At 51.1% G+C, this 14,061-nt stretch overlaps 1 protein-coding gene across 4 annotated transcripts in view; it reads left to right on the top strand.

The window, feature by feature from the left end:
• The window catches only part of NRP2 (neuropilin 2), a 90,733-nt gene that overhangs the window by 61,877 nt on the left and 14,795 nt on the right, over positions 1-14,061 (top strand). For 3 of the 4 annotated variants that reach the window (XM_072874989.1, XM_072874986.1, XM_072874987.1), the window contains exons 13-15: positions 3,215-3,477; positions 5,412-5,508; positions 7,984-8,004. In XM_072874989.1, the coding sequence (XP_072731090.1) occupies positions 3,215-3,477; positions 5,412-5,508; positions 7,984-8,004 (381 nt within the window). Of the gene's footprint in view, positions 1-3,214; positions 3,478-5,411; positions 5,509-7,983; positions 8,023-14,061 lie in introns of all 4 variants that reach the window. The other variant, XM_072874988.1, reaches the window with a different exon arrangement.

Here is a 14,061-nt window from a genome sequence, read left to right on the forward strand (position 1 = left end):
AAAGTTCTGGGAAAGAGATTAAAATGCATTTCTGATCCTGGAAGAATTGATCAGCTCATTGTCGGAAGGCTCCCTTCAAATGTTTTAAGCAGGGGAAATCAGCCTTTCAGGTGCTTTCTGTGCCAAAGGCTTCCATTTACTGTATCAAACAGAGCAACTACTGGCACCACCGGGCTCCCACATGCTGTTCCAACAATTAGCTCCACAGTGCCCGTGTTCAGTCAATCTCAGCAAATTTGCGGGGCTTTTCAGAAGATCCAACTAGCCATTAGAGTGATCCAGCCATTTCATCTTCAAATGACACAGAAAGATGTGTTTTCTTGCGCTCCGCTCTCCATTCCAGAAGTTCCTGTTACCAGGAGCAGGAGCGTGTGGTACCTAAACCCACTGCCACTTGCAGGGGAGCAGCTGGGCTCATCACCCAAAGACTGAGCCTCCCCGCAGCCCTTGGGATTGCCAGCAGGTCCTGGAGAGCTCTGTGGGCCCCAGCAAGTGCTGGGCATGGAGCACAGAAGATGCAGGGTTTGGGAGGGCTCCCGCAGCTCTGAAAGAAAGAGCCTATGTGGTGGTGGGGGCATTGGTTTTGGCTGCGGTTCAGGAGTTTCTTTGATTTCACAGCCTGATAGGAATGGGAACAAATTGGAGGTCGGTGTCATCCCTGGTGGGAGGGATGTGACTCAGAGGCACACAGGCTCTTTTGCTGAAGCGGCGGAGGCAGCACGGCTGGGTACCACTGGCTCCCAGTGAGGGGTGTGGATCGTGGGGGGTGTCCAGCTGCACAATTAACATAGTCCCCTGCGGTCAGCTGTGGGCTTTGGGTGGATCCAAGGGTGGCTCGCATCCCTGCAGTCAGTCAGGCTGCCTAGATACTGGCACCAAAGGTTGGCCCTGAACTTTGAGGATCTGGATTTGATCCTTCTTGAGCCTGGCTGGTGCTTTTATTAAGGATTTGCCTGTGAGACCGTTTCAGCTGTGAGATAATTGTATGATCGTAGTCTGATTTGCTCTTCCACCTTGTTTGTTGTTGCTGCTTTTTTCTTGTTGTTGTTGCTTTTTTCTTTGAAGAGGCTTGTAGTGAATTGCAAAAAGAGGATTTTAATTCAGGAGACCTTGATGACTTATTATGCCTTATTGCTCCTTAGGCATGGAGTACAGCTTGTTCTTTTTTCTTCCTCCACTTGTTTATCTCCCACATCTCCTCCTCCACCACTACCACTCCAAGGTAAATCACAAGAACACTCCTCCATTAGAGAACGGCATGGTACTTTTTCAAGTGATTCACTCAAGCAAGAGTAGGCAAAAATGCTTTCATCTTTTTTTCTGCTACTGTTTGTTGGCATAAAGTGCCAAGTGGCCCAAGTACAGTTCATCGGTGCTGGCAAATATTGCTGGAAAATGTTGCTCTTTCTTTATGAGGCCGGTCAGGGACAGATTTGTCCTTCACGCAGCAAAATCAGTGAAAGTTCATATGGAGTGGATACGCTTTTGCAATATTTTGATCATACATCCCAGGAGTAGAGTGATGGCAAATCTTTCTGCTATCTTGTCCTAAATTTATTTTAGAAAGCTGTGTAGCTCACGGTGGTTGGTTTCAGCCCAACTCTCTGGCAGTGACAAACTTGCAGCAGGGCCAGTGGCTGTGCAACCACTGATACATCTCCCTTGGGCTGGGATGTCACCGGACTGCTGAGCGGCAGTGAGGTCAGCTGCTGTTTTCTGGGTAGGACCTGTCTTTCGCTGCTTGGGAACTGGACTCTACATTCAGATCTCTCTGGTTTAAGTTTTGGAGGTGTTTTAGGCACACTTTGCAAACGTTCTCAGCGCAGACGCTGCTCTTCTGCCATTGCTGTGGGCACTGAAGCTGCAGAGGGAGCAGGGCAAGCAGGAAGCAGGCTGCTGCTCAGAGCTTTGCCTGTCAAGCGCAGCGGGCTAAGACATGGCGAAAGGAAGCGACAGACCCTTAGGTGTGGTCCTGGGGCAGAGGTAACCCCGCTGGGCTGCAGGAGGGCTCACACATGCTGGCGTGAAGCACCAGTGACGCTTGCCCACTGTGTAGCAAGAGCAAGTGTGTTCATCCCTTTGTTGAGTGAAATGCAAAATACAGCAATATCTGTCGTTGGCCTGTCTGTGTCACCTTGTACTGCAGGCTCTGCAGTCGGAACAACCCAAGAGACCGTCCTGCCATTGGTCATGATGGGAGGGGGCAGGATCAGGTCAGCTACACACTTGGCTTTCAGTCTGTGCTAAGGGACTTCAGGCATCCAAGCTGCAAATGGGGAATTCCTTGAGGAGGCTTCTCATCTGAGAGGGCTGGAAACCACTGATTCCAGACCAAATCAGCTGCGCCCAGGGATTTGTATCCATGGGCTTTTGATGCTATTGGTATTCAGATCAAGTATCTCCAATTCCAGCCTCAGCCTTGAACTTCTCCTGGGATATCAAACGTACCAAATCTCCTCCCTGAGGACTGGCAAAAAGCATGGCACAATTGAAAATGTAATATTAAAGCAAGTGAATCCCCTGCTGTATGTATTTCAGCTGCGTTCAAGTTTGCAGCTACCCACTTGTCACCTGTGCGTACTTCACTCACTGGGACCACATCCTTCCTCTGTGCTGTGCTTTCGGGGCTGTTTTGCTGCATTACAGAAAAACCAAGAGCCAGGCTTTCATTTTGTCATGCGTATCCTCGAAACAAAATTGTCAGCTAGACCCTGATTGTGGAGTATTTACCGCTGGGGATGAAAAGAGGCAGGATGAACACAGCTTGAGATCCCCATCCCAAGATGAGTTTTCAGCACCGGCAGTTAGAAAAACCCACCTCAGGCTTGTTCACTGAACAAGCTCCCAGCAGAATAAACACACACACCCCCCCAGTGCCATTATTGTGGCGTCGCTTCTTCTGACAATAACTGCTCTTTAACTTCTCCAAATTATATCGATCTTCGGCTTACTGCTTTCTGGTTTTGCTGTTGGTCTCCTACCAGACGGTAGTGGCTGGTGAGGGAGGTGTGCTCCTCGGTGCCCTGCCCAGGCTGCGCAGGGCGCAGCAGTGGCACGGCTTGCTGCACACACAGGGTGCCGGGGTGAGACCCTGCTCCTGCAGGCATGGGTGTGAGAGCCTGCCCAGCACTGCCAAAGCTGCCTGGCAGGAGGCGAGACACTTCTTGCAAGTGGCCGCAGAAAATAATATACTGGTGTTTTCCTCTTTGAACAGACGGCAAGAATTACCTGCAGCTGCAGAGCAGCAGAAGGAGGGAAGGCCAGCGAGCCCGGCTCATCAGCCCCACCATCTACCTGCCCCGGAGTGCTGTCTGCATGGTCTTCCAGTACCAGGCGTGGGGCAGCAGTGGGGTGATGCTGAGGGTCTGGCGGGAAGCCAGCCAGGAGCACAAGGCGCTGTGGGTCATCACGGAGGACCAAGGGGAGGAGTGGAGGGAAGGCCGCATCATCTTGCCGAGCTACGACATGGAATACCGGGTAAGATGCTCGGGGAAGGTGTGCTGGGCCAGGCAGGCATCTCCAGCATCTTTATTTCAGTGTTTCAGAGCCGGGGCCCATCGATCATTAGGGAATGTGGCTGTTTGCATTGTGTTTCTCGAGTTACTATAGTAACTGAACGACACTGTTTGTTATTCAGAGAGTGCCTGTTTTCTGCACAGACTTGGGCCTTTGTTCAGCCTGTTGCCTTTCATATTCCTCAAATCTCCACTTTGCAAATATTTTCCCTTCTTTTTTTTTCATTTCGTTTTGTGCCTTTCCCCCTCCCCAGCTGGTGGCCATCGGATAGTCTGACCAGAGGCAGGCGTGCAGCTCCAGGGAGCAAACCCAGCCCCTGCAGGCAGAAGAAGCGGGAAGTGGGGAGGGGGCACGGCCAGCTCTTCAGGGCAGGCAGCAAACAGCCCTTCTCCAGCCTCGGCTGCAAGTGCTGACGTGGGAGGAGGAGGGGGGAACGCGGCTTCGGTTGTGAATCCGCTTCTCGGGTGCCTTAGACCAGATCAGAGGGCTGGGTGCAGCGCTGTGGGATCAAGGCCCGGTCCCACTGTCAGGAGATCAGCAGAAGAGGAGGGATGAGCTGGAGGGAGCGGCGCTGCTCACCACAGCCGCCTGAGCCCCGCTGGCACGGCCATGCCAGTGCCCCACAGAGAGGCTGCTGCTTCCAGGAGTGCCCTTGGTGTGGTTAGCCCTTCCAGGCAGCACGCCGTTTTCCAGGGAGCCAGGGATGCTGTTGTCACTTGTTAATGAGCATCAGCACGGCATCCAGCACCCTCCGAAGCAGAAGGAAACGCTCACTTGCAGGCCCGAGGCAGCGCTTTGACGACCACCCCAGCAGGTCCCTTGCTCTGGCTGGCTCCCAGTCCCCACCCTGACCGGGGGAGCTGCTGCTCTCAGGCCACCGACCCCTCCAGACTGCTGCCTTCTGCACGGGCCGATGGCTCACGCTTCGGACCAGCAGCTCTGACGTTCTGTCCTGTGCGCAGACGGACACCCAGCCCTTCAGGGAGGGCTCCTCGCAGGCAGGCATAGGATTGGGCTGCCCAGCCACCCCTGAGAAAGGGGGCACCTAAAATGAGGAGAGGAGGTTTGTGAAATACGTAGCCCTAGGAAACTATTTGGACCCTCGAGAGCAGCCAGGGAGATAGAAAGCAAAAGCTTTGCACCAGAGCTGCGTGACTAGTTTGCATGTGTGTGTTTGGCTTTTTAATAAAATACCAGTAAACGCAATATGCCTACAGATAAGAATGCTGGGCACTGGCTGACTACTTTGCGTTAAACGTGAATATACCGGCATTAGCTAAATAACAGCATCATTATGTAAATAATGCCAGTCTCTCCGCTCAGCAGTTCTTAGAGCTAACGACTCTATTTATTTTTGTAAATATATTTTGCCTGTGATTAAGTAGGAATAAATTGACCCTTCTCCTCTAACATTTCAATACTCCTTATGTAATGTTGATGGCAACAGCACTTTACAGTTAATGTAGCTGTGCATTTTGTGTCCTTCTCTTCCTTTTTTTGCTCATAGTCCAGTTAATACCATGGGCCAAATCTGCTGCTGCTGTAAGTCAGTGTTATGCCACTTGCATCATTTGTGCAAGGGCCGGAGGGTGGCCTGCAATGCTGAACATTGATTCACTGAGTCTTTATTCCATGCAAGAGACATTTGCAAGAACAAATTGCAAGCTGAGTGCTGCCAGGCCAGGTAACAATCTTTCTGCTGAACCCATCCCTGCAGAGCAGCTTTCCCTGGGGAAGGGGTGGCAGAGGCAGGGCAAGGAAGCAGGACTAGTCTCAGGTCATCCCCAGGTGTGCAGGGAATGCCAGGAGCAGATCTCCTGCCCTTTCCCTCAGGAGCAGCAGCCGCTCTCTGCCTCCCAGCTTAGCATTAACATTTCTGTCCCAATTTCTCACAGATTGTGTTTGAGGGATTTATACGCAACGGCCACTCGGGAGAGCTCGCCCTTGATGACATCCGGCTAGGCACCGACATCCCGCTGGAGAACTGCATGGGTACGTGCTGTTGTGTCCGGCCGCGGGGTCGGGGATGGCAGTGGGGACAGCCGGGGCTGGAGAGCCTTTGCTTGCAGGCTGCCAGTGGGCCACTTCTCCCCTGCTTAAGTTACCGGGAGTTTCTGGATCTCAGCTAGGACTTTCCTTGCCCACAAAAGAAATGAGGGGGACTCAGTCTCTGAGGGATGGGGGCTCTGACTGTGTTGGTGTGAGAGGCAGGAAGCACATGTCTCTGCCATGCAAAGCTGAAAGAGCAGCTGAGGGTTACTGAGGGCTATTCTATGTGATAAGGACATACACCAAATTTAAAAGGAAAGTGCTGGACAAAAGAAACCAGCTGTCAGTCAGTATTACACATGTAGAGGGGCCGATGACTTCAAAAGGAGTCTTCTCTAATAAGAAATGAAATAGCAGAGGGGTTTTACAGCAATGTTAACAGAATAACAAAAGAAATTTTTGTCCTAGAATTCACCGTTCCCCAAACCAGGCCAAAAGCCAGGTGGATTCATTCAATGTGAAAGACAGAGAGGACTTTAAAAAAAAAAAGAGAGAGAAAAAAGTGTGTATTAGCAGTTTGCTGATGGAGCTGTTGCCCTGCCCTGTTCCTCTAGCTGGCAGACCCACGCACACACTCTGATGGCTCTAGTCGCCATCTAGCTTGGATGTGGATTAAGAGCCATCCAGCTGAGGATGGGACCAGCAGTATTCAATTAGTGGGATCTGTGCTGAGAGCTGCCTACAGTAGTGAGGCCCTGCTCTTCTGCGTGACCTGAGGGAGGCATGTTTCACTGTTAAACACCCACAAAGTGTCCGACCCATCCTGAAGGCAGTGGAAAAAGTCAGGTGGAGGAGACCCTCTCTCCACTTTGGGCTTCGAAAGGCCCCATTCAGTGAAGCTGCTCTCCTCTCCCCCACCAAGGGAGGGGGAGGATCCCGGTGCCTCCCAGCCCAAGCAGGACAGACGCTCTCTTTTGAGGGGTGTATCTCAGGGGAGGAGGCATGGGACAAATTGTGCCTGGGAAGGGCTGGTCATGTCGCTTGCCATCCTGTGCAGGCAGGCAATGGTGAAGATGGTGCAGGAACCAGCATTAATAATAGAACAGAGTACAGGGACTGCCCCAGAGGTGCTCTTGAGTGCCGTCGGTCGCAGTTTCTTTGATGCTTTGAATTCTGCTGGTCTCCCATCTGCCAAAGGACCTAGTACTCCCTATGTCAAATTCTCTGTATTTAAGGCTTGACAGTGGTGTTTTAATCCCTTGCCTTCTATGGCATTAAAGAGAAGCAAGACTGATGATTAACACCAATAGCATTTCCTATCTAACTTCTTTTAAGCTCAGCAATTCACCTAGCTCCAGTGTTACTGTATCTTGGGCCTCATGAACCTAAAGCTTAATATTTCAAAACAAAAGCATTAATAAATTACAAAGTTTCAAGCATTGCCAGCCCTAAAAATAACACCAAACTGCTACACAAAATTATTTGTCCCATTCTAGGAAGTTGAGTGGGAATCTTAAAACTGATAACGGTAGTTTGTTTCAGATAATTTCTAACAAAGGACTCCCACTGCAAACTTTAACATAACTCATGGGTCGTTTCCGATGTCACCAAAATAATAATGAAACAGTAGAAATACAGTGCTGTTCTCTCTCTGTCAGGGCCATGAGAATAGCTGACTCCAGCACAGGCTACTGTTTTTTCAAATGTAATCCTGGGAAGTAATCTGATTCCTTTTTAGCGTGAAAGAACGCTAATAAGTCACAATAATTTTTTCCTTTGACAGATGTGTCATTCGCATTCTGAACTTGAGTGATGATTTCATAGCACTCAGTAGAGCCAGAGTCTGCTTCTGTGACTCACAGGCATAATGCAGAAGTAATCTAAAAATAATCAGAAGTCTATTGCTTCTGCGAGCAAGTAATCAGTAATAAGTACTGATTATTGCTTTTCAGATCCAGTAATTTGTAATAGATTACTTCAGAGTATCTTGAAAGAAGAAAAAAATCACTTGCCTTTGTTTCTTGGCACTGAGACATGGAGAGGAGCATGGCATTGATGCCCAGAAGTAACACAGTTCCCATGTGAATAACGATGCCAGAGTCGAGCCAGAAACCAAGCTGCTCTTGGAAATTTTAGGGAGTTTCAGGGTTTCATCACTGGGCCAGGTGGGGCTTTGTCTTTGGATGACTCAGGCCAGGCAGCTGAATCCAAATGACCCTCAACTTCAGATATATTTTTTTCTGAAGTCTGCATCTGAGTTGGAGCTTATTGTGTCTGGTCACTCCTCAGCTGAGACAGGGCTTCTCCCCGTCCTGGTGAGGCTGGCTAGCACTCTGCGCTGTTTCCAGCGAGTGGCTTCTGTGGGGCACAGCCACACACCTGCTCCTCTTGGCCACTGCAAATCAACAAAGACATGAACTGTGGCCTTGTGTGTAACATTCCCCTCTCTAATACTAGGTGTTTTTTTTCCCTTTGCAGAACCCATCACAGCTTTTCCAGGTGAGAACTACTTTCCAGGTAAAACTGCACTTCTCTCGGTGGTTTCTTTCTGCTGGCATGGGCTTTTACATTGAAGGAAAGTGAAGTGCGTGCTTGTACAAACAGCAAACGTTCTGAGCAGTGAAATGGCAAGCGTGTGCTAAACCTCCCACGCCGCAGCAGCAGGAGGTGGCACCCTCTGACTCCTGCTAGGTGACAGGGAGCAGGCAAACAGACAAGTCCCACTGTCTTGGGGCTGAATAGCATTAGGAAACCTGCCATCACCAAGCACCCGCCTCCTGAAGAGCAGCTGAGCCCAAAATGGGAAGGCTGAGGAATAAAGGGTAGTTATCAACAGACATAAATGAAAAACCAGTAGCTAATTAAAGGTGAAATGAGGTGGCAATGACTTATGTTAGTGTGGGGGAAGGTTATTTTCTAGTTTACAGATGCTCTGGCAGTGGTGGTGGTCAAGCTGCTGGCGAAGGAGGGTGAGGTGTGTCTGCTTGGAAGGGGAAGGGACTTGAGAGGTAGAAGTGGGAGAGCAAACTGCCATGAGGAGCTCTGAAGGTGACAGTCAGTAAAAGGAAAACAAGGTGAAATGGTGCATTTAATAGCTTAATACTAGCCTGAAGGATAGAAACCGGCATTTCTCTGATCAAATCTACAGAGTAAGACAAAGGGTGAGGAACTCAGAAAAACTGCCTCGCTCTTTGAGCAGTCAGTGGGGATGCTGTTTGACTTGCTCCGAGGTGAGAAAAGCAATCCGATTTTGCGGGGAAGATCAGCTTAGTCCATTTGAGAGTTTTTTTTCCCCTGTTCTGGTTTTGGATTTTGTTTTCCTGCCTGCCTCTTCAGGAATGTGTCTGGGGGTTGTGTTGTGATGAAGGGCAAACTTGGGGCTCCCCTTAACTTTGAAAGTTGTTTTGCCAGTTCGGTCAATGCGCCCTTTGCTTTCACTTGGATGTGTCTGCTCTCTTCCCATCCCCTACTCTGCTGGTGTGCTGTAAGATATGGCTGGGTTCTACCCTAGAAGCAGCTGCATTTCTGTGCGGGGCAAAGCTGTCTCTGGTATGTGTGGTGGGAGCTGTGGCGGTAAAGGAAAAGTAGACACCGAGACTGAAGTCATGTGTGCGACTCCATCCCTGGGATGTGAGGCAGGCTGTGGAGCGTTACCAACAGGAGGGACATGTGCAGGGCGTAACACCATATTTTACAGTCATACCCATAGTGTAACAACTAGAAATTTGGGCTTGCTTGTTTGTAGGCTGCTTATTTATCTGCTACTCAGGCTTGTGGTGTTACTGAAAAGCTGCTGCAATATTCTCAGCTGACAGTTAAAGCCTCACGACCCTTCCTCACTTACACCATCTCTCTATGTTCTCCTGGGCCTGGTCTGGTACCTATTTCACAAACAGCTTCCTTGTCTTTTGGGGCTTATAACACACATGTCGTATTCAGTTTGAACCTCATTTTGGGTTCTCACATTGAGTCTCTCCCAAAGTCATGTTGTTTCTTTTGCCCTTCACCCCATGCCCTGCTGCCTGTATGCCTCCATTTCCCTGTCGTATTCTCCAGGGCACGCTGGCTGGGTAGGGACAGCGTTTGCTGTGCCCAGCACCGTGAGGCCCCTGAGCACCACAGGCAGATGCTGTTGCAGGCAGACCTCCCCTTCGCACAGGAGCTCGCCAGCTTGTGCCAGTGGGCTCCTGCCCATCACCAGCTCCCTGGAGGACATCCTGGCACTGCTTACAACAGGGGAGCAATTGCAGCAAAAGGTTGAAAAGGTTTCCCTGGCTGACAGGCAGGAATAGATGGGGCAGAGGGATGGAGTGACCAGGGAAGGAGCAAAATGCAAAGGGAAAACATGAAGAAGTGAAGATGAAGCTTGGAGAAAGCAAGATAGCAATTAAAATGAGAGGAAGACAGAGGTGCCCAACAGAAGGAGAGGGCAAAAGGAGGGCAAGAAGTCCCTGGCTGGAGAAAAAAAGGGAGCTCAAGAGGAAAGACTGTGCAGGAGGTATTGAGATGTTGTAGCCCCCACTCCTGCAATTACATGTTGAGCTGAAAAAGTCGGATGCCATTAAAAATAATAGCAAATCCTTCCTCTCCTGGCTTGGGAGCAAAGCTGAAAATGTGCACCTTACAGGCTCCAGGATCACAAGGCAAATAATAAGAGAATTGTGTGGGTGGAATATCTTTCAGCTAGTGGGTCGGGATCTTACAAGACCAGTCAAGTGTGCTTAAACTGTGCTGCATTTGAGAGTTGATGCATCTCACCCGTAAAGAAAAGGTATAACGTGTCTGGAAGCAAGGACTTAGATAAATACCAGGCTAAAAATAAGAGATGTATTCCAAAGAGCATGGAGACAAACCATGGGGAGAATTTGCCTTTGGGACTGGTGGATTCTCCTACACCAGGTATCCTGAAATCAAGACAGGGATATCTTCCTGGAGAAATGACAGGTAGCAATTAAGGGGTTGAGGCTGACACCGGTTTTGTGGCATTCAGATTAGATAAGTGTAATACTCGCTTTCATCTGTGCCATCTATGAAAAGTCCAGCTGTGTTGCTTGTCCACAACGGTTAATGTCAGTGATTTTGGAGAGGAATACGAGCTGTGACACGGCAGTGGCAGAGCAAGGCAGGCAGCCCTCTAGGAGGCTCTCTGGAAAGTATTTTCTCCTTTTTTTCCCCAGATGACTTTTGCTCTGGCTTCTTTTGGGTTTTGGTTTCTGCTACACAGCTCTCAAACTGGTCCCTGTAGAGTCTTCCCTGCTGGGAGGAGGAGGGGGCTGTACCTGGCCAGGTTGGAGGTGTGAGCGCAGCAGCACACCCACATGAAATCATCCACCCTGTAGGGATTAAACCAGATTTCCACTGACTGATGTCCCAAGCCATGCATGAACACAGCACCCGCAAACTTGACAGCAACAGCAGGAGGCATTTCTTTATTAAGACGAGAGCCCTAGTGAATAAATAAGGAAGGGGAAGAGTGTGTGTGTGTGTGTGTGTGTGTGTGTGAGAAGGCAAAGGGTAGTGGAAAAATTATTAAGTTAAGAAGATGGATTTTTTTTTTTCCATCTCCCTGAGCAGAGAACTTTTCCACTCATATAAGAGAAAACTTCCAGAGAGCAGCAGAGCCAGTAAAAACAGAGCAGATAACATCAGCGCTGTGTGCTGAGTAGATGGGCAGCTATATTTAGTGGCTGACAGTGTAAGGAAGAACAATCATTAATGTTGGGAATTGGCTTTGTTAGGGCTTAGAGACAACTGAGTGTGATTCCTTAATGACTTCAGTTGCTAAATGAACTCTCCAGACTTCTGCTATCTCCTCAGCAGAGCTGTGAGGTACAGAAATGGGGGCTGAGGAGGGGCTTTGCACCAACCCTCATGCTTGCAGCCCCAGCTGCTGCATGGGGACATGTGGAGCGGGTCAGAGCCAAGCAGAAGTTGTCCTGAACCCGCAGCCACCTTGAGATCCCCCACGGATCCTTCCCACAAGCGGGATCATCTGGGGCACATCACGCTGCCTCCCTCCATCCCCAGGCAGGCAGAGGGCAGAGGTGCATGGGGAAGGGGCAGGGGGTGCAGGCTGGGCACCATGGCACATGCTCCTCTACGGCCAGACCCACCCTTTGTACTCCCAGCCCTGCGCCGGGCAACGTACAGCCATCAGGCCATGGAAACCTTCCTCCCCTCTGTTTTTCAGAGGGGAGTGCTGCTCCCCTGCAGGCTCAGGAACCATCAGCATCCCTAACACCTGCCCCCTCTCCCCACCCCAGTTTCCACTGGCAAGGCCGGATGCATATCGGTGGTGTGAGAGGCTGTTTGCCTGTAAATCTCTCGCTGGAGCAAGGCACTGTGTAAGCAGAGACTGTCACCGAGTATAAACACGAGTGGCCTCTGCACAGTGAGCAACCCCGCGATCTTCCTGGGGGTCGGCCCCACGCCCCGGTGCTGTCAGGCACAGGCAAGGTGTTGCTGATCCATTGGGGATGGTGGTGGGATGCATACGGGTCTGGGGAGGCTCAGCCGGCTGGATCTGCAGTGGGACACAGTGGTGGGTTATCGGGGAACCTCAGGGTGGTGTGGAACATGCCCAGCCCAACGGGGGGCTGGCGGGGGCCCCCATGGGATGTCCCAGACTGACACCCCCTGTGCAGCCGGGTGAGGGGCAGCAGCCGCTCAGGGAGGCACAGGGATGCGCCGCTTCCGTTCCCCTACGGCAGAGTGGTCAGTGGAGGTAGAAGAGAAGGTCAGAGGGCTGCACGCTCCCTGCCTTCACCATCCCCAACACACGGCCCAGCCTGGACCCTCCTTCCCCAGGCGCCGTCAGGGGGCACGAGGGACGGGGCCACCCCCATTCCTGGCAGCGAGGGGCGGCTGGGGTGAGACGGGGCGAGGGTGGTGTATCTGGCAGGTAGGCTTCTCCTGAGACATCCGAATTTCTTGCCTACAATGACAAATATGTGGGTGGTTCCCATCCTCCTGCTCTGTAAAAGCAGGATTTGTCTTGCCTGTGTGGGTTTTTTTTCTTGGTTTTGAGGGGATTTTTTGTTGTAGCTATGTGGGTGCAGTGTTCATTCTTATTTTTACTGCCTGGGTTTTGGGGGATGGGGAGGGAAGGAAAGCCTTGTGACTGGCGGAGGAACCATCATTTGGCCTCATCTCCTGTGCCACCAGCAGCAGAAAAGCCATCGCCATCCCAAATTTGCCAGCTGATGGCTCTGCTGGCAGGGCAGTGTTTGGAGGGGAGGGCAGAGGCTGTGCTGTGAGATGCCCTTGCTGCTAGCAAAGCCGGGTGCATCCTGCACTGTTTTGTTTTTTCCCCTTGGCATCCTCCGAGCCTGCTCAGGAAACCAAGCTGGAGTTTGGTTAGCGCAGAGCTCAATGATATGCTGACATCAAACTGCAGGAGCCCCTCAAATTCTGCTTGCTGGCACCCAGCCAGGGGGCTGCCCCCCACCAGTGGGCGGGGGGCAAGAGGAGAGGGCGAGCGCAGTGGGGGGGTCAATGTGTTCCGCAGCAGAGCGAACCCTTCGGAGAGTTTCCCCGGGGACTTTGTCCCCCTTGAAGTAGCCAGTAAATAAATGTGGTGTGAAAGTGCATCTCTCCCAAGTTATTTACAGCCCGCCTCTGCGAGCGGAGCTGGGGAGGTGGGAGCAGCGTGTGCAGGAGGAATAGTGCAGAGCCGCTCTCGGGCCGTGGGCGTGAGCGCAAACACCGGCGCTCCTCTCCTCGGTGCCTGCTGGAGGCACGTGTGCGTGCATGCTTCTGCGGACTGGCGGTAAGGCCCTATGCGCTTCTGATCACCAGATGTGCGCCGAGCTGTCCTGGGATGACCTGGGAAGCAGGAGCAGCACCTTGCAGCCATGTCCTGCCTCCCAACACGCTGCGGCTGCAAGAGTAGGAAGGGTTAACCATCACTGGGCTGAGCCTGGGCGCTGCCTGCCCTTGAATTCAAGGGAGGCAGGTGCTTTTCCAGCCCTCCCTAGGTGTGTTTGCTTTATTGGCATGAATTCATAGTCCTGGCTTGCTTAAGCTGCAGAGAGCATGAGTTTCTTATGTGAGCGTTGGGTTGAATTGCACAGCCTGTGCCATGTAAATAATCATAACCATCCTTTCTCGCTTTAAAAAATAATATGGAAATCTGTAAGTCTGTGAATGGGGCACCTAGTGAGACGAGATCTGTGTGCAGAGCACTTTCAGACAGAGATCTTCTTCTCTGTCTTTTCCGTAAGAACGACAAATGTTTCTCCCTGTAATTTCTTTCCCAGTCTCCTGCGGTAACTTCCTCGGCCATCTGAGATTACGCTCTTCCTCCAATTAGGAACGTGATGTGTTTTGTCACTGCTTGACAACATCTGCCATGTGGAGACAAAACCAGGCGGCTGATCTGGAGAGGGCCAAAAAAAAGAGGGGAAAAAACCATTTGTTGATGCCAGAAATAACAGTAATAATAGCGTGCATATGGAATTTGTATTGCGATCCAGGCAGCCTGATTAATTAAAATGGAAGAAAAAGGCACTTGAATATGCGGGCTCAGCAAACACCAGGCTGTGCTCCCCCCCAGGA

The sequence above is a fragment of the Ciconia boyciana genome, chromosome 10 (genome assembly GCF_034638445.1).
Source record: "Ciconia boyciana chromosome 10, ASM3463844v1, whole genome shotgun sequence".
Classification (NCBI taxonomy): Eukaryota; Metazoa; Chordata; class Aves; order Ciconiiformes; family Ciconiidae; genus Ciconia; species Ciconia boyciana.